General features: G+C 46.5%; 1 protein-coding gene across 7 annotated transcripts in view; it reads right to left on the minus strand.

The window, feature by feature from the left end:
- Susd1 (sushi domain containing 1) overlaps window positions 1-23,530 on the minus strand; it is a 142,954-nt gene that overhangs the window by 116,732 nt on the left and 2,692 nt on the right. For 4 of the 7 annotated variants that reach the window (XR_004120834.1, XM_031377535.1, XM_031377533.1 and 1 more), the window contains exon 1: window positions 7,961-8,272. Coding sequence is in view for 5 of the 7 variants with exons in the window: in XM_031377535.1 (XP_031233395.1) it covers window positions 7,961-8,078 (118 nt within the window). In the remaining 2 variants the exon portion in view is untranslated. Of the gene's footprint in view, window positions 1-1,845; window positions 1,972-7,960; window positions 8,403-13,601; window positions 13,738-23,530 lie in introns of those variants that run through there. The other 3 variants (XM_031377536.1, XM_031377534.1, XM_031377538.1) reach the window with 3 other exon arrangements.

The following is a 23,530-nucleotide window of genomic DNA, read 5'->3' on the forward strand; positions in this document are numbered from 1 at the left end:
AAACAAAATGAAGAATTAGAAAGATATAAATCTTTTTGTATTTGTATGTGAGAGGTGCACATGGATGTGTGTGGATGCACATTGTGTGTGTGTGTGTGTGTGTGTGCGCGCGCGCGTGCGCGCGCGGGGGTGTGTTATGTACACCTATATGTGAACATTAGAGGACAACCTGAGTATTATTCCTCAGGTCTTATCTGCATGTTTTGTTTTATTTTGTTTTGTTTTTGACACAGCACCTCTCACTGCCCTGAATCTCAACAAGTAAGCTAGGCTAGCTGGCCAGTAAGCCCCAGGCATCCTCTTTCCCCAGCTCCTAAAAGTATAAATCTTAAAATAGAAAATGACAGCAGACAAAGGATGTTTGTAATATTTCAGATGGAAAAGAGGTCAACACATAGCAATTGCTTTGTAGAGAGGAAGAAACAAAGAGTCCCTGGGTAGCTGGAGAGACAGACGTAGAAACGGGCATGCGACGCACAAGGACCCGCTTGCGCAGGCACAATTCTTGTTTTGTCTTTCTGATGCAGCTTGGGATAGAAACCAGGCCTCCTGAAAACTAACCACATGCTACACCACTGAGCCCCACATCCAGCCTCTAAGTGAACATTTTTATAAAGAGTAATGGCCCAAATCCCCTGGATGCTGATGTATGTTGCAGTTTGCTTAAAAAAAAAAAAAAAAAAAAGTCGGAAAGACTCCAGATCAGAGAGGTAATAGGTAACTTGCAGAGCAGAAGGAAGTATCCAAATACATTTAGCCATTTTAATAGATTAACACTTTAGCACGCAGCATTGAAAAACAAGGCTGGCTTCTTTGGCAGTTTCTGATGCCATTATTATAAGACATGCCTCCTTCAGACCATAAGCTGGGCAGTGGTGGCGCACGCCTTTAATTCCAGCACTTGGGAGGCAGAGGCAGAGGCAGGCAGATTTCTGAGTTCGAGGCCAGCCTGGTCTACAGAGTGAGTCACAGGACAGCTCGGGCTATACAGAGAAACCCTGTCTTGAAAAAAAAGAAAAAGAAAAAAGAAAGAAATGGAAAGAGAGAAAAATCAAGGGGGCTGGAGAACTACATCAGAGATTAAAGACATTTTCTGCTTTCTCGGAGGACCAGAGCTTGCTTCCAAGCACCCATATCAGGCAGCTCAGTTGGTAGAATACTTGCCTAGCATATATGAAGCCCTGTACTTGATCTTCAGGTACTTCATGAGTGACCAGCACTCAGGTGGGGAGGCAGGAGGATCTGGAGTTTAAGATCATAGAGTTCAAAATCAGTTTGTGCTACAGGAAACCATGTATCAAAAGAGAAGGTAGAAGAATGGGGAAGAAATGAATAAGAGGAGGAAGAGGAGATGAGAAATATAAATACTGAGTGTATTCTAAAGCATTATTAAATTAAGAGATGGAGCACACAAATATGCCCATGTCCATATGTCTTATTATTTCTAGAACAGCTTGGTTGTGAACTGGGGGGATAGACTTCACTAGCCATTTGCTAGCTGGGTTAGCCTTGATAATCTCTATACATCCGTTTCCCATAAGTCTGTAAAATGATGATGATATCAAACCCAGCTCCTGGTTTCTGTGATGATGACAGAGTAAATGAGTTAGTATGCGGAAAGCAATCAGAATACGCCCATCTGACACTTGGAACCATCTCTCAACTTCTATTAACAGGAACTAGCCAGATGATTAGCCAGTGGACAGACAATTATACTAATGGGAGGAGCAGTGGATGGCTGCTTGATGCAAAAATCCAAACCAAGACCTTTGTGTGGACAGATGCCTGCCTAGCCATGGACTGGTAGACTGTACAAACCATAATATCTAAATTATGTATACAAACCTGTATGCACTTATTCCCTGGCTTCCCCGTAGCCTCCTTCTCTCCTGAACACAGGCTGACTGGGAAGTTCATCTTCAGTGCCTTCTCAGCCCTTTTAGTTTTTTTCCTGTCTTCCTATCCACATCACCCAAGAAATCTATACCCTGGCCCCAGGAATCCATTCTTGCTTTTTGATACACCCAGCTGTCTTAGTTTGGATGTCTGTTGCAATGATAACATATCATGACCAAAAGCAACTCGGATAATGATTTTTATATCATCATCCAGGGAAGCCAGGACAGGAACACAAGGCAGAAACTGAAGTGGAAGCCATGGAGGAATGCTGCTTACTAGCTTGCTCCTCGTGGCTTGCTCCTCATATTTTCTCATGCCATTCTGGGGGGTGAGGGGCTTCCACATTAATCATTAATCAAGAAAAAGTCCAATGGACTTGCCTACAGGCCTGTCTTAGGGAAGCATTTACTCAAGATTCCCCCTTCCCAGATGTCTCTAGATTGGTGTCAAGCTGACAAAAACCAACAGCACAGCAGCTCCTGTAACCCACCCGAGAGAGCCTGCCTGGAAGACGCAGAGGCCTGTTCACATCAAGGATGCAAGGAGTTTGTTGAAGGCCCTTGAACCTAACACCTGTCCTCATCTAATTCCAGCCACGCCAGGAGGACCAGACTAACCTGACAAACTCATCCCTCAAGCTTACGAAGACATGGAAACACATTAAATACCCAAGTGGGGTATCCAATAGAGTCCAACACTCAGAGAGAGAAATATCTAGAAGCAAGTCTAGAATACTACACCTAACTGCACTGTTTCTAAGAAACTACATCAAATTCCAAAGAATCCAGAAACCCAAGAAATATCATACTCTTGCCTCTCTCTCATTCATGACAGAAAAATAAGAGAGAAAGAAAGAAAGAAAGAAAGAAAGAAAGAAAGAAAGGAAGAAAGAAAGAAAGAAAGAAAGAGAAAGGAAGGAAGAGAGAGGGGGAGAGAGAGAGAGAGAGAGAGAGAGAGAGAGAGGAAGCAAGCAAGCAAGCCAGCCAGCCTCTCCCTTAGTCCAGTGCAGATGATCTTCATCCTAGCTTTAGCCTCTACTTTCGATGCACATAAAGCAGAAGGTTCTCTCTCCCAAGCCAAGTGGTCACTACAGACAATTTGAAGCCTGGACCCACAGCTCATTCTGGAACCCCATGCCTTTCCTATGTAAAATGTTTCCAGGAGCCTTGGCTTCTTAAAGGCTATCTCCCACTCACTTCCGTGTATGTCCAAGATCGATCCACAGTGGCCCCCACACCTGTCCTCCAGACTAAAACTAAATCCATATTAAGTATACCCAATGTCCCAATCCCAACTCTGAGTCTAAAGCTAAGCAGCCATTAATTTGGGGCTGACATTGAAGGTCACATCCAGCGGTCTCCTACTTCAGTCATCCTGTTCTTTCACACTGCCTGCCTCACACCCGACACTTCTCCAGCAGGCTGTGAACTTTTGAATTTTTTTTTTTTATTATTATTTTTGGTGGTATTGGGGATGGAACCTAGGGCCTCCCAAATGCTAGGCAAGCACATAACCACACTGAGGTACACCCCAGACCTGTGCACTGTTTTGTAAATCCCACAGACAGCTTGTTAGCTAGAGCAGTAGACACCAGGGAGCTCATCTTAAATTTGACCAGAAGAAAATGGAAGTGCACAGGGTCAAGTTTCCCAGGGGTAGAAGGCAAGCATAGCAGAAGTCCTTCATTAAGTCTCCTCTCACTCTTCATCTTGAGCAACCTTCTATCACTCTAAGAACCACTCTCTCCATCTCTCCCTCCTCGTGTCCAGCAGGCCACCTGCTCTCACCCATGAAGACAGTGGGAACCACACCAAAGGGGAAACACAACAGAGGCTCTTCACACACTGGGCTTTCCCCGGTTCTACCCATTCTTCCTCCACTATGATCCCTGGTTCTGTCCTTCTCCTGGCCTTCCTGAACCCAGCCAGACATGAGCCAACAGGTCCCACGGCCGCTCCCAGCCTCAGAGGAAAGCCACAGAGAGGTTGAGAACAGGACTGACTGGTTTGGCCTTTCCACACCCATTACCAACCTCATGAATCCCCCGGGCCAGTCACCCCACCCACCCACCAACACCCTCCTGCTCCTCAATTTAAACTCCTCACTTCCCTCAAGCTCAGGGTTCAGCTCACTTCTTCCAGCAATTAAATGCAACTCAGCACAGGCTAGTGAGGGAATCCATGGGGTGACAGAGAGGACAGGAATGCTGTACACACCTGCAGTCTAGCACTTGGCAGGAGAATTAGGGGTTTGAATCCAACTGTGGCTACACTGAAAAATCCTATCTCAAGAAAAAAGTACACACACACACACACACCACATACATACATACATACACACACACCACATACATAAACATACACACATACACACAACACATACAGGCAGACACACACATGCCACATGCATACACACACACCACATACATATATACATACATACATACATACATACACACAACACATACAGGCAGACACACACATGCCACATGCATACACACACACCACATACATATATACATACATACACACAACACATACAGGCAGACACACACATGCCACATGCATACACAGACACACAACACATATGTATACACACAACATGCACACACAAATAACACACACATACACACAGAGAAAAACACAAACATATACACACATAGACACATACATACATACAACCAGACCAACCCGAGGAGGCAAGTAAGCCCCTAAACAATCACACAGGATAGCTAGAGAAGAGCCACCAGCTTCCCAGGCTGGGCATCCCTAAGGCCTTCCCTTACATGTGCCAGCAAGGCTCTCTCCCACCCCCAAAGCCAGCTGTGGCATCACCCACTGCAAACTTGGGTGCTTTGGGCTCACCCCTTTGCTACAGCCAGGAGTCTGCTTGTTCCTATTTGGGTAGTCCCTGTTTAACCCCACGTCACTTTTGTAGTAACAAAGTCATAACACCTACAAGTGGACAATGGAGAAGTGGATGGTGCCCAGTGGACTCCACTAAGTGAGAGCTGCCATCCTGGTTCTGAAATCTGACCAGCACTCATGAGGTAGATGACTGGAGGAGGAGGAAATGGCAGTTTCTTGGTCTTTCCTTCCTGGGACTAACTTCTCCCACCTGAGGCCCAACTTTACAAGGGCCCAATTAAATATCATGTCCATTCTTGTATTTCCACCTCTCCCTGCTGAATAATGCCTGCTGGTCTAACGTGTGAGTAGGTGGGACTTACTCCTCCCCAAATCCTATTCTGACCAGACCAACCCAACTGAAGAGCACCCTGCTTTTCCTTCTAACTTGTCAGAGCAATCCTGTGTTGTCAGCCAGAGTCACCGAGTCCACAGGCTTTTTCCCAGCATGCTGTGAGCTCCAACTCTGGTGTCCTCAGCGCCACACCAGCCCAGGAGTGTTAGCCATCTGGCTGTTACATCTTTCTCTCTTCCTTGCATCTACCGTCTAAACTACTCTACCCCATAAATCCATCCTTGGACTGGGCATGGTAGAACATGCCTATAGTTCCCAGCACCTAAGGCTGGGGCAGGAGGATTGTTTCACCCCCACATTTCTACCTTTGGGAAAGGAGTTTTTTGCAGAGCTGGATTCTTTCTAAGTTTATAGGAAACTGTCGACCTAAGGAGAGGTGCTCAACAAGGCAGCCCTAACTTCATTTCCCCAAAAACATCTCACACTTCCCAGGTGGCCAGGTGGTGTGGTTCAGTGGTAAGGTGCACGCCCAGATGCCTGAGCTTAATCCACAGCACGAAAAACATCTAAGAGAGAAAGTGTAGACAGAGTGACTGCTAGTTATGTTCAGCCATCTTAGACCAATAACTCAATGGACCACACTTGATACTTTCCTAGGCTAGAATTCTTTACACGGATCCTAAAACCGTTTTCAACTATCTACAGGTTTTTATTCACACTGTTATGGGAGATTGTGCTTGCTAGCTTTATGTCTATCTGATACAAGTTAGAGTCATTTTGGAAAAGGGAACCTCAAGTGAGAAAATGTTTCCACTAGAATGGCCTGTGGCAAGCTTGTGGTGCATTTTCTTGATTGAATATTGGTGTAGGAGGGAGGATCCAACTCAATGGATGAGGCTACTCCTGGGCTGGTAGCGCTGGCTGTTGCAAGAAAGCAGGCTGAGCAAGTCATGGACAGCAAGTCAGTAAGCAGCACTCCTCCATTGCTTCTACTTCAAATCCTGCCTCCATGTTCCTGCTTTGAGCTTCTGCCTCCATGCTCCTGCCTTGAGTTTCTGCCTAGACTCAGGATGGACTGTGACCTGAGAATTGCAAGCTAAAATAAACTCTTTCCTTCCCAAATTGTTTCTGGCTGTGCTGTTTATCACAATAGAAACCCTAAAACAGAGACCCAACAGAGAAGGAAGAAAGCCTACAGAGTACCAGATGTTGGAGGTGGAGGGGAGCCATTCTAGAAAGCTGAGACATCAAATACCAAAAGTAGTAGTAACATTCACTAAGCAACCAGTAATCCCTGCACTGGGGAGGCAGAGGTGGGGAGATAGCTGAGTTCAAGGTCAGCCTGGTCTACAGAGCTAGTTCCAGGACAGCCAGGACTACTCAGAGAAAGTCTCAGAAAGAAACCCCAAACAACAACAAAGTAGCAGGATACGAGAATGTGGGAAGCCAGGAATCTGCTCCACCAAGTCCACTCATCTCGTTTCTTCTCCACTTCTAGAGTCTGTTTTGTTTTGCACATGTTTGTTTTTAAGACATCCCACTCTATGGTCCAGGCTGATCCCAAACTCATGGCAATTCTCCTTCCTCAGCATCTCAAATTCTAGGATTAAGGCATGAACCACTACCACTCTGGAGCCCAGTGCTTGGCTTTATTAAGTAAATGCCAGTGAGAGGCTGGGTGTCCTTATATCTATCACCACAAAGGAACAGTTCAACCCAGACACCATGCTCTGCCTGCTCGTCAGGATGAGACTGATTCCCCCTTCCAAAATCCAGTCTGTTTTCTCATCTCTAGCCCCTTCTGTATTCTGCATCCTGCTTCCCCATGCTATCCCCAGTCTGAAATTCATCCATTGCTCTGTTGGGCTTTTTGTTTCTTTTGTTTGTTCACAGTGCTTCGCTCTGTAGATTAGACTACGCTGGAACTCACTAAGTGGCTCAGGCTGCCCTGAACTCAGGGCAACCTTCCTGCCTATCTCACAAGTTGGATTCACTTTTTACAGACATTTCTAAAGACCAGGCAGTCCCTTCTCACTATAGGATGGGACACCTTTACCCCCTTTTCCCTAAATCCAAGTATCACCAGTCCCCAAGGCCCAGTTTGACTAATGCATAATGGCTGCCCAGGAAAAAAACAAAGTTGGTCTTCCTCTGACCAGTATACCTTCTCAGAGCACTTAAGACCATTCTGCTGTTATGTGGGCAGACTTGCCCGCACTTTCCTGTTTGAATCCTCCGTGTCACATAAATCCCACCACGCTCACTGTTGCGTTTTTTTTCCAATTTGTCTAAAACACGGACTATTTGCTTGCCTATCTCCTTGGGACTATGCACCTCTAGAACGCCAACACTGCACGGTTACATCTGACCCAGGGAAGATATTAATGGGCTTTCTACGGATGAATGGATGGATGGATGGATGGATAAACGAATGGATGAAAGAACTAAAGGATAAACTCTATAAACTTCCTTACACTTCTTCACATTCTTAACATTTAGTTCTTAGTGGAAGTGAAAAATATGAAAAGAGGAAGAAAAAAGCGGCTACAGATCAAGAATTTGTCCTGCAAAAGCCAGGGCGACTGGAAGCTGTAGAACCAGCGGCTCGCCCTCCCACATTCTCCACGTGGCGCAACGGTCCCCCAGGCACCCACCAGAGTCCAGTCCCCACCCCACCCCTACCCACCCCGGGAGACGCGAGTCGGAGCAGGGCCGCCTCCACTACACACCCCACTGTCCCCGGGGCGGGCAGCCTGGCGTGCTCCTTGCCGCTCCGCCTCCATGATCCTTCCACGCCCCGACTCTGCGCTTCCAGACCCGGAGCGCGAAGCGTCCTGCGCGCCTGGTGTCCTGCACTCACCGTCTGTGCCCGGCTCTCCGCTGACGCCGCGGGCTAGGCTGAGCAGCAGCACGAGCCACAGCAGCCGCTGCGACCCGCAGCCTGGCGAGTGGCGCGTGTCCCGGGGCCCCGGGCCCATGCCGCTGGTTCCCTCCAGGCGCCCGCCACTCCCTGGAGGCCCCTGTGCGCGGAGATAAGGCCAGCGGCGCGGGGAAGGGGCGGCGCAGAGGCTTCCGGCGCCGGGCAGCGTTGCCCGGGTCCCGGTGGGAAGCGGGGTCCCGGATCCCTGGACCTAGGTGCGGCTGGTGCCCCTGCTCTGCGCGAGCTGCGCCACCGGAAGAAAGCGAACTGTGCTAGGGGGAAAACATCGCAGTGCAAGTGTGACTTGTGGAACCCCTGGGGAGACCAGAGAAGTGCAAGAACCACAGGAGAGGGTCTCTTACTGGAGAGTCAGAGAGCCGGGGGATGCGGGGGAGGGGGGGTGGCCGCCGCACTGAGGGAAAGAGAGGAGAGGGCGACAAGTCATGGGTCAGTCCACCCGGGGTGCACATGCTGGAACAGGTGACAAAACAAAAGTGCCAGCAGCTTGCTGGACGACCCTCTCCTTGGTACATTAGGAATCGAACGAGGAGAGACACGTGGTGAGAAAGACATGGATGAAGGGACACTGTGTATTCTAGAAACTGAGGGATCCGTTTTTTTTGGGGGGTGGGGTGGGGACAAAAGGTTAGAGAAATATATGGCAGAGTTAAGGAACTCTGAGAGTAGGGTCAGCATCAGGGCGTGAGGGAATCCAGGAGGGGGCACGTGACCCTCCGAAGTTTGGAGAGAAGCAGAAATTGAGTGTCCAGGGACAGAGTCCTCCATAGCTTAAGATTAGTGCAATACTGGAGAAAGGACAATATTAGATCAAGGAGAAACTGCGAATGTCGCTTGGATTCATGCTTTGGGTGGACTGTGGTGGGAGGCTGGGAGGGGGGTGGGCAGAGAGTTAACACAGGAGTTAGGAGTTGGGGTTGAGAGAGACTGAAGAAGGAAGATCAGTTTTGTCTGGGGGGCTGTCCAAGTGCAGGGGGCACTCCCCACTTCAGCAGGTACCCCATTTGCTTTCTCACCAGTGAACTAGCCCTACCTCTAATTACAGGCAAATACACCCATATAAGGGCTGAACTTGGGCTGCCTTAGGAAGAAGCCGTTAAAAATAAACTTCCTAGTCTCTTGCAACAAGCTTTCTTGAAGATTATTTTTGTCCAACAAAGAGAGAGGCCTGCTTTGGGAAGTAGTAGATGGGCCGCATGAGTGTGAATATGTCTCTAGGTGTTTGGACAACTTTTTGGTAAAGCCAGCTCTCCATGAACCCTTACGGGTCATTGTTTCCACAAATCCACCATTCAAGACATTTTTAAAACAACCTTCACCTCCACTCCTCATGCCCTTCTGCAAAATAAATATGTATATATACTTAAAAAGAAAATGAAAACAAAAACATGATGTCAAAAAAAATTATCCAAAACTTGGAAATGGGAAGGGAAATTACTGGGTGTCTTTTTTAGCAGGCATGGGAGTAGGTGCTGTCTAATCCACTTTCCATGGATTACCCAATTCAAAAGTGTACTTTTATGAATGTCCTACTGACTCGGCTTATTTGTGGCTTTATAAGAGTACTCGTTAACTTAAATAACCCTGATGACAGTATTATCAATCAAAGCTCTCTGTCTGGAGTTCTTTACGTTTACCTGGATAGAAAGAAGTCCTGAGAGACCACACATGGTGGTGCATTCCTTTAAGCCCAGCAGTCAGGAGCTAGAAGCAGGAGGATGTGAATTCCAAGCACCTTGGTCTACACAGCAAGTTCCAGGATAGCTAAGGAGATCTTGTCTCAAAAAACAAACAAAAAGCTGTGAGAGAGACTTTTCTGACTTTGGCACCCCTTTAGTGCCCCCAAGGTGGTGGGTATGGAGAGCCTGTGGGCTGGACAAAAGGACTGAGAGGCTCACAGCTCCAAAGTGTGGTAACTAGGGGGCTATTGCTTCATGCTTTAGAAGCCAGAGATATGACTAGGCAATCAGGCTGGAGGCTTGTTCCTCTGGACTTTAGCAACCATCAAACCCTGGCATTTTGCAACTGTTGCAATCCTATATTTCCAAAAGCAGTGTGGGAGAGCAGCAGGCAGTTCCTACTGGAATTGCAACCCCTGAAAGGGCTCTCGATTTTGGACCATCAGCTCCTTGCAGGAGCCCTAACAGCCCTTCAGCCCAGGCCCAGTGGCCAGAGACAACTCCTTGGAACTCTTCTCGTGGCTTAGACACACAAATTTTTGTCTTCGGCCCTTCACAGGACTCTGTAACTCCCTTGCCTTTCTCCCTGCCCTGCACTATCATGCTCTGGAACATTTCAGCTGCTGCGCCATCTTTCTGGCATTGCTGCCTTCCACTGCTTCCACTCTTTGTGTTGCCAGCTCACCCAGGACCACTAATTATAAAGATCAAAAATAACAAGGGGTTGGGGTTGTAGCATGCTTGTCTAGCATGCACGAACCCCTGGGCATAAAATTGAGTATGGTTGTGCAAGCTGTGATCCCAGCACTCCAGAGGTAGAGGAAGGAGGATTGGGAGTCAAACTATAAAACAAGCTGAAGGCCAGCCTGGGTTACTTAAGAGAGTGTCTCAGACAATTTAAAAGAAGAGTCCGGGTAGGGCTAGGGAGATAGTTCAGTAAATAAGACCACTTGCTCTGTAACTATGAGGTAGAATCTCCAGGAATAAGTAAAAAGGCAGGGATGGCACCACGTTCTGCTAACCCAACACTGAGAGGCAGAAACAAGCAAATTCAAGGATCGCACGGGACAAATAGTCTAACCCAGACAGTGGGCGTCATGTTCAGAGAGAACCTCTGTCAAAACAATAATGTGGAAAGTGGCTGAAGGTCCTCTGGCCTCTACATGTGACCTCTGGCACTGGGATCTGCACATTGCGTCACAACATGAAAGATTATTTCATCAGTATTGTTTCAAGAATCAAAAGAGGAAAAGAAAAAAAAAACCAGAAGAATCAAAAAAGAATACTGAACCACTTTTAAATTAGGAGAAGTAAAATGGCTGCTGTGAAAATATATTTGGCTTATGAAAAACGTGAGGGGCACGGTCAGGTATAGGGAGAGTCGTGGGGGGGAAGGGGAAGGGCCAGGAGAGTGAACGGAAATTGGTGGGGTGGGGAGTGGGGAATCTCTAGGACACAACAGAGAGCTAGAGTGGGGAAGGCTCCAGGAAGTCTATGAGGGTGGCTTTAGCTGAGACACCTAGCAGTGGTGCATATGGAGCCTGAAGAAGCCATCTCCTGTAGCTAGGCAAGACTCCCGGTGGAAGGATTAGGACACCAACCCACCCACAAAACCTTCCCCCCAAAATGCTTCCTGCCTACCAGAAGTTCCGGGGCAAAGGTGGAGCAGAGACCTAGGGAGTAGCCAACCAAATGACTGGCCCAATTTGAGACCCATCCCATGGGCAAAGCAGTCTCTGACACTATTAATGATACCTTGTTGTGCTTGCAGACAGGAGCCAAGCCTAACTGTTCTCTGATAGGCTCCATGCAGCACCTACCAAAACAGATGCCAAGACCCACAGCCGGACATTAAACAGAGGTTGGGGAGTCTTACAGAAGACTTGGGGGAAGGATCAAGAGACCTGGAAGGGACAGGGACTCCACAAGAAGCAAGAAGACCAACAGAGTCAACTAGGGACTGAGAGGAGGGGAGGGAGCTGTGATGGGGATAGGATGTAAAGCGAGTAAATAAATAAATGGAGAAGAAGAAAAAAAGAAGTATTCCTCAAAGAGGGTGCAGCCAGCACACCCACATTTCCTAAAAGGGATTTGGACGGAGCCTTGATTGAATGACTTCATGAATTTATCTTTAATGACTTTGTGAATTCGAATTTTGGTTCCAAGATGGGGTACTCAGCCCTGAAAGCACTCTAGCCCCTCCTCCCCCCAAATCCTGGTGAAATGACCAGACTATACTGTGGCAGGCCTGATATTGAGGTTTGTCCCACCTTCCTACCACAGGGCTCCTGAAGGATCATAAAATATCTTTTATTATCCACAATAAATCCACAAAAAAAAAAAAGAGGTGAATGTATGGGTGGCGTGGTAAGCTAGGAGAGGGGCAGGGAGGACGCTGTGTCCCTAGCCTCACGCCTTCCTTGCCTGACGGAATTCATCTGGCCGTTTGCTGTATTCTTTATGCTATCCCTCGTGAGAGACATAAGTAGAATGTTCTCCTGAATCCTGTGAACCAGCCTAGCAGATGGTTGAACCCCAGAATGAAAACACGAGACACCGACTCACAGTCATAATCAGAGGCCATAACCTCTGCTCGTCTAAAGTGGGGTGTGGTGGGGTAGCCTGTCAGGTTGAACTCGACTCTATGGCACCCATCTTTTGTCCTGTAGAGTTCCATGGTGTTAGACATGTTGAGCCAGCCAGTCCCACTGACAAAAATTCAGCCAATTCACTATGTAAACAAACCAAAAGCCTGAGGGGTTTGCCTCAAGTCACTGAGTCTCTGCCAGTCACCAGAGCCAAGCTTCAGTCAGTCGTGTGTAGCAGCTATTCAAGCCACATTTGAATCAGGCAAGTGCCAAGCTCCTACCGATCCAGCTGTCTCTGCACCTCACTTCCTTTTTCTGTACCCCACTTCCTTTTTTTTTACAGTTGCATGCGTTTTCTGTTCCTTGCTTTCCGTTTCCTGTTTATAAATACTATCAAACCATGGAAGTATCCCGGAACCTCTTCTGGTCCAAGGGCTGCCCAATTCACTGCTTCATTGTAACTGTTCAATTTAATTTTCCCCCGTGTTTTTCTTCTGACTGTGTATGTGGAAAAACTCCCACACATCTGGACACAGCAGGTTCTGTGTTGAATTAGAGAGTACAAATGGAATAAGCAGTTTGGGGTTCTTGCTTTCCTCTCAGATGCTCACAATTAAGTATGCAACAGAGCTTTTCAACAGGAAAACAAGCCATCAATGAACCAGCTAGCTCTGAGGAATGTATTAGACTAGCTTTGCCACACAAGTCCTCCACAAAGGCAGCGACTGGAGTAAGAAAAATAAAATAATGAACCTTATAAAAACAGAAAGCATACACACAAGTTATTATATGTATACATGAGTGCAATGTGCAGTCTTCATCATGCATTAAATTTTAACTCAGAATCACTGTATAAAAGCCACTGCAGAAAGCCAGGCAGTGGTGGTGCATGCCTTTAATCCCAGCACTTAGGCAAAGGCAGGCAGATTTCAAAGCCAGCCTGGTCTCAAAGAGTGAGTTCCAGGACAGCAGGGGCAATATAGAGAAACCCTGTCTCAAAAAAAAAACAAACCAAACAAACAAAAAGAACCACTGCAGAAAATAGAAAATACACTTTTTAATCAATGCAAAACTATTTATTTTGTTGCTATCTACAAAGTTCGCTACAGTCAGTGACTTCCCTAGCCACACAAATGCCAGTTTCCTGGCTTAAGAAGAATAATTCTTACACCATTAAAATATCATTTTATTTTATTTTTTTTTAGACAACATCTTGCTCAGAATGGCATGGGACACCAATCTCCACTTTATTTCAAATTAAAAAATAAAAATCTTTTCTATTTTAATTTTACTCACCAGACGACATCCATGTGGTTAGGTGAAGTACTTCAAAGGTTGGAAAGCTGGCTCAGTTAGCAAAATGCTGGCTGCACAAGCCTTATGAATTTAGATCCCCAGGAGACTTGCCAAAGCCAGGCAGAGAAGCACATACCTGTAACCCAAAGCTGGGTGTCAGAAGCAGGGGGATCCTGGAGGCTCACTGCCTGCTCTAGACTCAGTGAGAGACTCAGAATCCAACAGACAAAACCAAACAAACTAACAAAAAACTACGTTATGTGGACAATGATAGAAGATACTTAAAATTGACCTTCGGTCTGCACATACCCATACACAAGCAAGCATACCTGCACATGCATGTGCACACCATGAGCACGCACGATGCATGCACAGAACTTAAAGTCTTCCTATTTGAAATGGATCTGAAAGTCCCTAGAACAGGTATGCATGCTCAAGAGAGCCTTCCGAAGACATCAGAGAAAAATTACTCAATCCTTGTAGGTGAAAGAAGGTAATCCCTGGTAACTCTAGAATGGCTAGTCATCACAAGTTACAAAACACAAAAGTCCATTCTAATGCATATTGTATGCAACTAAGACATTTAGTGACAATGAAGGTATCTGTAGACCCATGTCTATAGCAGCATTATTCATGATGACCAGAAAGGTAGAAGTGTACATAGGTCCTTTAGAACTGAGTGGGTAAGAATGTGTGGTTAGCCCAGCAGTGATGGCACATGCCTTTAATCCCAGCACTTGGGAGGCAGAGGCAGTGATCCAGGGAGTGAAGAGGTGGAATGGTGATTAAGGGGCTTGCTGCAGAGGCACGAAGGCTGCAGCTGGTCTGCCCAGCATCCACAGAACTGTCAGGAGAGTGGGGTGGCCCTGAAATGATTCTGACTTCTAAATTCAGGGACCCAGAATCCCCAGAGCAGGCTGGCTAGCAAGACTCGTCATACCAGGGAGCTTTGATGAGAGAGAGGGACCCTGTTTTGATGAATAAGGAATAAGGCAGCAGAGTGATGAAAAATAATTCTGACATTGACTTGGTGCTCCCTCCACATGCATGTGCGTACATGTACACGTGCACTCACACATGTGCAAAAAATGTGCATCTGTATACACACACACACACACACACAAAGAAAGAACACAATGGTTCAAATGGTAGTTTAAAACATCAGCAGAAGGCCCTGGCAGTAATGGTGTATGCCTTTAATCCCTGCACTCAGGAGGCAGAGGCAGGCTGACCTCTGTCAGTTCAAGGCCAGCCTGGTCTACAGAGTGAGTTCCAGAACAGCCAAAGCTACACAGAGAAACCCTGTCTCGGAAAATAAAACAAACAAAAACAACAACAAAAACAAAAAATCAGTGGAAGGGGCTGGAGAGATGGCTCAGCAGTTAACAGCACTGGCTGCTCTTCCAGAAAACCGAGGTTCAATTTCCAAAACCCGTATAGCAGCTCACAGCTGTCTGTAACTCCAGTTCTTAGGGGATCTGACACCCTCACACCAATGCTCATGAAATAAAGTTAAATAAGTTAAAAAAGAATCAGTAGGAAAGCCTACATACTAACTTTGTTCTATCAGACAGGCATGAGTATATAAGACTTTACAAATCAATTCTAGATTCTGAAAAGCTAATGTGATAATAAATTTTACAGGAAGGGTCCTTTGAAAACCTCCATCTCAATCCCTAATGGGATTCCTGGAGAATACTGCATTTGATTCCAAGAGTATGAAGGAGGGAGGCAGGGAAATAGAGGGATTTACTTTGCAAAACTAGTCCTCTCCCTAGGCTTTCCCCCCAAGGCTGTCATTCAAAACGTTCGCTGCCATGGTTGAGTCTGAACTTTGAATGGTGGCTCCTGTCTGGGGAAAAGGCAGAAGGGAAGAGGGCAAGGAGCTAGATATCAAATATTCTGGGAACCTTCTTGGAAAAATCCACTGAGCAATAACTGTGTTCCTCACAAGAAAGAATGTTCTGCTTTTCCAAGAAGGTCACAAGCAGGCTTCCGGTCACACCAGTGACTATGTGTGTTCACGGGTGTTTCAGGAGCATTGTAACAATGGCAGACTTAGTGTGTCTTAGTGTGTCTTAGTGGATCCACTTTTTTTTTTTCTTTTTTACATGAAGTTTGTATATTTGAAGCCTTCAGATGCTACTGGCTAAAAAGTTGTTATTGAATCTAATGCAGGTAAAAACCCTCTGTAATAGTCAGTCCCACTCGCAGACCCCTTGCCGACCACATCTGCAAACACACAATGAGAGGAGACCACCGTGGGAGAAGACAGCTGGCCCCTCCCACAGTTTTCTTCAATTTAGCAGATTGGTTTTGTCTTCATTTTTATTCATCTGCAGTTCAGAGGGCCCCAGATACGCTAGGGCCCCAGATACTCCGGCTTCTCTGGAGAAATGACCCAGGTGCCACCTTTAAGTAATGCACCTAGGCTTCCCCTTTTTTTGAAAGCTCAGTGACTCTGACACTGCTGCCTTCTGAGGCACAGAAGGCTCCATCAATCAGCCTCTTCACCCATGCCCCTCCTTGCCAACCAACACACACATAAACCAAACACCTACCTGGAATGAGTTTGTGGGACTTGAGCAGCAAACGCAGTCTTAGCTTCAGTGTGTGGTTGTGCTAGAACCAACTAATTTAACTCATAGCCCACACCATCTCTGTCACTTTTCTGTTGGTATTGACACAGTTCTGCATGCTGGCTAAATTAAAAATGTAAGAGGTTTATTTGGGCTCATAGTTCTGGCCCAAAGTTGAAGGCCAGCATCTAGTGGCGACCTTTTCATTAGTAGGGTACTGAGTTATCACAGGAACATTACATAGTAAAAGACAGGAGGGTGTGTATGGTGTGTGGTTATATATGTGTGCTGCTTGGCACACATGTGTGTGAAAGTGTGACTGTCTATGTGTGCATTCTGCTCATTGTCCTTCTTAGAAAGCCAACAGAGCTTATCTAATCCTAACCATCTCACGAAGATGCCCCCCCACCCCTGAACACCAGAGTCTAGGGTACATTTCTATCTTCATAGTACTTCACACTGACTGTTAAATCCTTCAATAGGAGGGCTAGAAAGATGACTCAGCAGTTAAGAGTGCCTGCTGCTCTTACAGAGTACATGGGTTCAGTTCCCAACATCTATATTGGGTGGTTCATAACCATCTGTATCTGCGATTCTCATTGGCCTCTATGGGCACCTGCGCACATCTGGTGCACATAAATTCATGTGGACACGTATAAATAAATCCTATAAAAATAACCATGATCTGCAGGAAAGACAAACCACATTCAAACTGCAGTACCCACTCTGACATCAGTGTTCTCAGAAAGGCAGAGCCACAGGGGTGGAAGGAGACTGCTCTGTACAGCAGGCAGAGACCCTCAGCCACCTGCTCATCTTATACTTCGAGCAAACTCCACAGGGACCCTGGTGTCCTGGAGGATCTGGATTTGGGAATAGACTGCACTTTCTAAGGGAAGTTGTGAGAGATGCAAACATAGCAATTCTGACCTTACATGAGCGTGTACAGGGTCACCAAGTAAAGTAATGAGGTGCTCTCTCTCTCTCTTGCTCTCTCTGTCTCTATCTCTCTCTCTCTGTCTGTCTCTCTCTATATCTATCTCCCTCCTTCCCTCCCCCTCCCTCCCCCTCTCTGTCTCTCTGTCTCTCTGTCTCTCTGTCTCTCTGTCTCTCTCTCTCTCTCTCTCTCTCTCTCTCACACACACACACACACACACACACACACACATACACACACACCTGTCCCATTATAGGATCATTCGTTGGTCTGTTTGTTCTACAAAGCCTGAAAGGAAATGTGTTGACAGCCACTTCCGGCCTCAGGGTCAGCTGAGGGGCCTTGCAGCTAGCAGCTAGCCTGAGCAGAAACCAGTCAGGCAGCAAAAGCCAATCAACAGCACCCAGCACAGTCACCGAGGAAGCCCAAGGCACAGCCTATTGTAGATCTTTGCTGATAAAAGTCAGCTGACAGTGAAGGCCTGAGGGGCCAACTTCACAAACTGTACAACCTTGGAAACACAAACACATGCCTGGGCTACTGTACAGCAGGCCTAGCTCCAGGTTTCAATGACTTTGTAGCTTACCACTGTTGTGTTCTGTTTCTACACCCTTCTCCTCTTTCTTGGTCTGTCGATACAATCTTTGAGTACCCCCTGAAGAAAGAATCCCTGGATAGCAACTCTCTGAATCTTCGCCATGTCCAAGTTTGATTTTAGCCTTATAATTTAATTACATAATGACTATAGAATTAGTGGGTTCAAAATATTTAAGAGGTAGTTGATTTTTTTTTTCACTCCATAGACTGAGTCCTAGGCTGTCTTGGACTCCATAGAAAGAATCTACCTCACAGAGAGAGAAAGAGAGAGAGAGAGAGAGAGAGAGAGAGAGAGAGAGAGAGAGAGAGACAGAGACAGAGACAGAGACAGACAGAGGCGGGGAGGAGGGGGGTCATCTCCTAGCATGGTTGATCCACTTAGGGGCTGGGGAAATGACTCAACAGACCAATGTTTCGCCATTCAGAGTTCAGGTCCCCAGAACTCACATATTCCAGGTAGCTGTGGCAGCCCACCTGAAACTCTTGGAAGGCAGAAACAAGCAAGCTGAATAGCTCTGTGTTAAACTGAAAAATCTCACTTCAAACAAAGAGATGGAGAGCCACTGATTCTAGATCAATTACATGTTGTGCTGATCCCCAACTATAAAATTATTTCTTTGCTACTTCCTAACTAGCTTTGCTACTATTTTGAATCTTAGTGTAAATCTCTGTTTTCTGATAGTCTTAGATGACCCTTTCATGGGAAAGGGTTGTTTGACCACCTCACCACCACGCCAAACCTGACCCCCATAAAGGGACTGAGATCCACAGGTTGAGAACTGCTGCATTAGATGGACATCAGCCTCCAGTCTCTACAGGTATGCTCACACAAATGCAGGGGCCCCTCACACACACATGCTCTCCTAGACATAAACACATGCACATGCACACCACACAAGCATACACACATAATAAAATAAAATACACACTGCAGTGGTTTGAATGAGAATAGCCCCGGTAGGCTTATATATCTGAATGCTCGGTCCCCAGTTAGTGGAACTGTTTGTAAAGGATTAGGAAGTGTGGCCTTGTTAGAATAGGTGTGTCAGTGGGTGTGGGCTTTGAGGTTTCAAAAGTCCACGCTACTTGCAGGTAGCCCTCTTGCTTTCTGACTGGCCTCAGCTTGTAAGTTCTCTGCTACTGCTCTAGCACCATGCCCGTCTGTCTGCAAGCTACCATGCTTCCCACCATGATGGTCATGGACCCTCTAAAACTGTGAGCCTCAAAGGAAATGCTTTCTTTTATAAATTGCCTTGGTCTTGATGCTTGAAAAGTAACTAAGACAAACAATATGCTCATATTTAATGGTTTATTATAGAGCATATTTTAAAGAATACAAATGAACAGCCAGATGAACAGATATGCAGGTAAGATCTAGAATAGTCCCAGGAGCTTCTGACCACGGAACTGGCGTGCACCACCCTACCTGCACATTGAGAGTATTGTTCCTTTTCTTTGGAACCCTCTTGTGATCAGCTACTTTGAACTCATATGGGGTTTTATGGAGTCTTCATTGTGCAGGCATGAACGCTAGACGGGGTGGGGAGACCCAGCAAAGCCTGTCTATCCAGACTCCTTAGGACTCCTTTCCTTGTGGCTAGGCAGCAGGCGTGCTCTGGAATGAGGAAGGTCATTGACCTATTGTTGAATGAGAGTAGGTCAGAGAATATATTATGGTCAGCTAAAAGATGGGAGGGGAGGGTGAAGGGATTAAAATTTGCTTTACCTACCTTGGGATAGAGAGATTCTACTTTGTATAACCTGTCTTAAGGAGAAGGTTAGAAGCCAGAGCCATAAAACAGATATAAACAGTGAAATATGTAAATATTAAGTCTATTGCATTATGAGTTTATATATAACTGCCAGTGAGACCATACAGAACATATGGCCCTGGAGATGGCTCAGTGGGTAAAGGCCCTTGCCACCAAGCCTAATGACCCTGCCAGGTGCAAAGGAAACTCCACATCCCCAAGTCCTGGCAAGACCAGTTTCCCTCTGCCAAAGGAGCCATTTCTCTTGACTGTCAGAGGGGGCAAATGGCTATCTGTGGTGCCTATTAGCATACCGCAGAGCATGCTGGCCTCCAGGCTCACACAGAACCTGTGACTTTCCTCCGCTCTTCTCACTCCACTCGCTACCCTAAGCTTCTCCAGCTCCTGGGTTCCCCGTCCTCAGCTTCTCATTCCTATGTAACTGCTGTTGCTGCCGTGTGCTTTTTTTGGTCCTTTCTTTTCTCTTCCTCTCTTGATTCCCTGTTTGTTCCTCATGTACTCTCTCCTTCTCTCTTTCCTCTTATGGCCAACTCCAGTCTTGTGGCCACACAATCTACCAGTTTCTCTCTCTGCTCAGGACTATGCCCTGATGCCCCTGGCTTTCCCTCAGCCATACCTTGAAGCAGTCAGGATTTCAGTTTATATAGACCTGAGTTGGATCTGAGACCCGTCATCATCATCCTGGAAAGGGAGCCGACTCCCACAAGTTGTCCTTCGACCTGTTTCATGCACTTTCTAAGTAAATAAGTAAATCTCTGGACAGTTCCTTACTGTGGGGTGTGTGTGTGTGTGTGTGTGTGTGTGTGTGTGTGTGTGTGTGTTATTATTTTACATAGAATTTCTAGCCCAGGGTAACCTCAAATGTACTATACAGCTGAGGATGACCGAGAACCAATTATGCTTCTAATGCTACCGCGAATGTGATTTGTTTGTTTGTTTGTTTGTTTTGAGACAGGGTTTCTCTGGCTGTCCTGGAACTCACTCTGTAGACCAGGCTGTCTACGAACTCAGAAATCCGCCTGCCTCTGCTTCCCAAGTGCTGGGATTAAAAGCGTGCACCACCACAGCCTGGCAGTACTTCTTTCATATATGTATAATTTATTTTATATACATGTGAGTGCTGGAAATTGAAACTACGACTCAAACCTGGGCTTTCTGGAAGAGCAGCAGATGTTCTTAACTGCTGAGCCATCTCTCTAGCTGCTAAAAAGTATTTCTTAATTTTCATTTGGTGCTTATTGAACTCAGTCTTACTTTTTGAGTTTTTCTGTATCGCAGGAAGTATGCCAAGGAAGGGCTAGAGAGATGACTCAGCAGTTAAGAGTGAGCACTCTTGCAGAAGACCCAAGTTTGACTCCTACCGACTCCATCAGGTGTTTTCCACGACTCCAGGGAATCGGACAATTCTTCTGGCCTCCACGGGCATTTCCACTCACTAGTGTACAACACTGCCCCTCCCAACTTCCACACCCCCCAACCCCCACACACACATATGTTAGGTCCAAAGAGGACTCCCTCCTCAGAAGAGCAGGCTACCCAACTGGTGCAAAATTAAACCTAGGCCAGCTCAACCCGGACTATAGAAAGATGTCTGGTGGTTAGATAAAAGCCTACAATTCCTCAGAATTGTTGAGACTGGTTCCCGTTTGCCAAAAGGAGTCATTTCCTTTACTTCTGGCTCTCTAACTGACCTATGCCTATGGCACCTAGCAGCATATCAAAGTCCATGCCAGCTTTGCAGGATTCCTCAGGCCTCAGTCACAGTACCTGTCATCCTTCATGCCCAGATGCCCATTTTCCTTACAGCCCTTATGTGATAGTTTGAATAGGTTTGGCCTGCAAAGATTCGTGTGTTGGAATGCTTGGCCTACAGGGAGTGGCACTATTAGGAGGGATGGCCTTGTTGGAATAAGTGTGGCCTTTTTGGAGGAAATTCGTCACCGTGGGCATGGCTTTGAGGTTTCTTATGCTCAAGCTCTGGCCAGTATGGAATCAGAGTTTCCTCCTGGCTGTCTAAGGAACATAGTATCCTTCTAGCTGCCTTTGGTTCAAGATGTAGAACTCTCAGCTCCCTCTCCAGCACCATGTCTGCCTGCATGCTGTTATGCTTCCAGCCATGATGATAATGGACTGAACCTCTGGGCTGTAAGATATGGCCATGGTGTCTCTCTTCACAGCAATAGAGACCCTAAATAAGACGTACCCAACCTTTTTAGCCAGTTTTAGTGGGGAAACTGAGGTGTAAGGGTGATAAAGCACGTAGAGAAAGGGACAGGATATTCCCCCAGTCCCCTACATTGCAATCTGTCCCTAAGTCTTATATTTCTTTGCTAGTGTTTCATGAGAAAATCTTCTCATAAGATGAATTAAGAATTTTTTCTTAGGCTAGTACAACTGGGATCTTTTTACTTGCCAGAGAGGGTGAGCTGTTCCCTTGCTGGCTGTAGCACTCAGCAGAGTGGGCCCTGCACCTCACCTGGGTAGAGCTGGCCCCAGTGGTATGAGTATGGGTGAGTGGGTCTCAAAAGCTTGAGAATGGGAATGCTGGCCCTCCCCCTAGCTGGCTGAGGGATTGGGTGAACTAGCCCAAGCAGTGCTAGAGTGATGTGGGTGGAGCAGAGAGCTGGCAGGCTGACCATCTCAGCTACCACCCAGGCCCAGATCCAGGGCTTTGAGTTGGCCCATCCCAACATCTACCCCATCTATGACCTGCTGGCGTGTGTGAAGATCCAAAGCTGCAGGATCTTCATGAGACAAGGCAACAACCAAATCCAGATGAGGATTCAGTACTGATAGTGTAGCAGAAGCCAGAGCTGTGACCCGGACCAAGGACTCAAGACAACGAACACCTGCAAGTAAATGTGACTGTGACTAACATCCTGCAGGTCCCATGATGAGATTTTGTGTTGTTTGCTGTTTGTTTGTTTTTGTTGTTGCTCTTCTGTTTTGTTTTTATTTTTATTTTTTTACTTCTTCTTTGGGAGGGGGTTGCAAGGGGTGTGGAGGTTGTCTCAAGGTGTCTTAGCTAGAGTTTCATGGTTGGGAAGAGACGCTACGACCAAGATAACTTTTTTTTTTTTTTTTTTTCGAGACAGAACTGTCACAAGTACTTACAGCCCTTATGTGATGGTTTGAATAGGTTTCAAACCTGGCTGTCCTGGAACTCACTTTGTAGACCAGGCTGGCCTCGAACTCAGAAATCCACCTGCCTCTGCCTCCCAAGTGCTGGGATTAAAGGCATGCGCCACCACCGCCCGGCTCAAGACAACTTTTAAAAAAGAAAACATTTAGCTGGGGCTGGCTTACAGTTCTGAGGTTTGTCTATATCGTTGTCATGGAGGGAGGCATGGCAGCGTGCAGGCCGATATGGTGCTGGAGAAGGAGCTGACAGTTCTATATTTTGATCTTCAGGTAGCAGAAGGAGTCTGTGTCTGTCACACTGGGCATAGCTTGAGCATATGACCTCAAAGCCCACCTCCACAGTGACAGACTTTGTCCAACAAGGCCACACCTCCTCATAGTGCCAGTTTTATGGTCAAGCATTCAAACACATGAATCTGTGGGTCTCACACCTATTCAAACCACCACAGGTACCAGCAGCCTATGAAATTCCTTAGCACAAGCCCTGCTGTGTGGAAGTGACCTGGGAGTCACTTAGAACTTGACTAGCACCCTACTGTGTACTCAAACGGTTTCACTTGCTTTTAAGAGAGCAACGCCATAACCAACCTTACTAACCTTGGATTTCCTGTGCCATCAACTTTTACAACCTCAGTTAATGCAGAGTGGTGTCTTTCCACGCCCCTGACACAGATAATGTATGTGTATCATTTGCTGAAAGCAGCAAACGCGGAAGTTGAAAGCAATTTTCTAAAATCTATCATAAAGGTTAAAAGTAACCCTTTATGGGAAACTGGCTAACAGTGATTGTTGTCTGGGTCAGTTGGGATCAGTTGGAGCCAGTGATTTATACCCTTGTAAACTCTGTTAAAGGTCTGTAAACTGTCCTGCTCCTTCCCCTGTGAGAGGCTTTCTATGATGACC

This window comes from Mastomys coucha, unplaced genomic scaffold (assembly GCF_008632895.1).
Source record: "Mastomys coucha isolate ucsf_1 unplaced genomic scaffold, UCSF_Mcou_1 pScaffold18, whole genome shotgun sequence".
Lineage (NCBI taxonomy): Eukaryota > Metazoa > Chordata > Mammalia > Rodentia > Muridae > Mastomys > Mastomys coucha.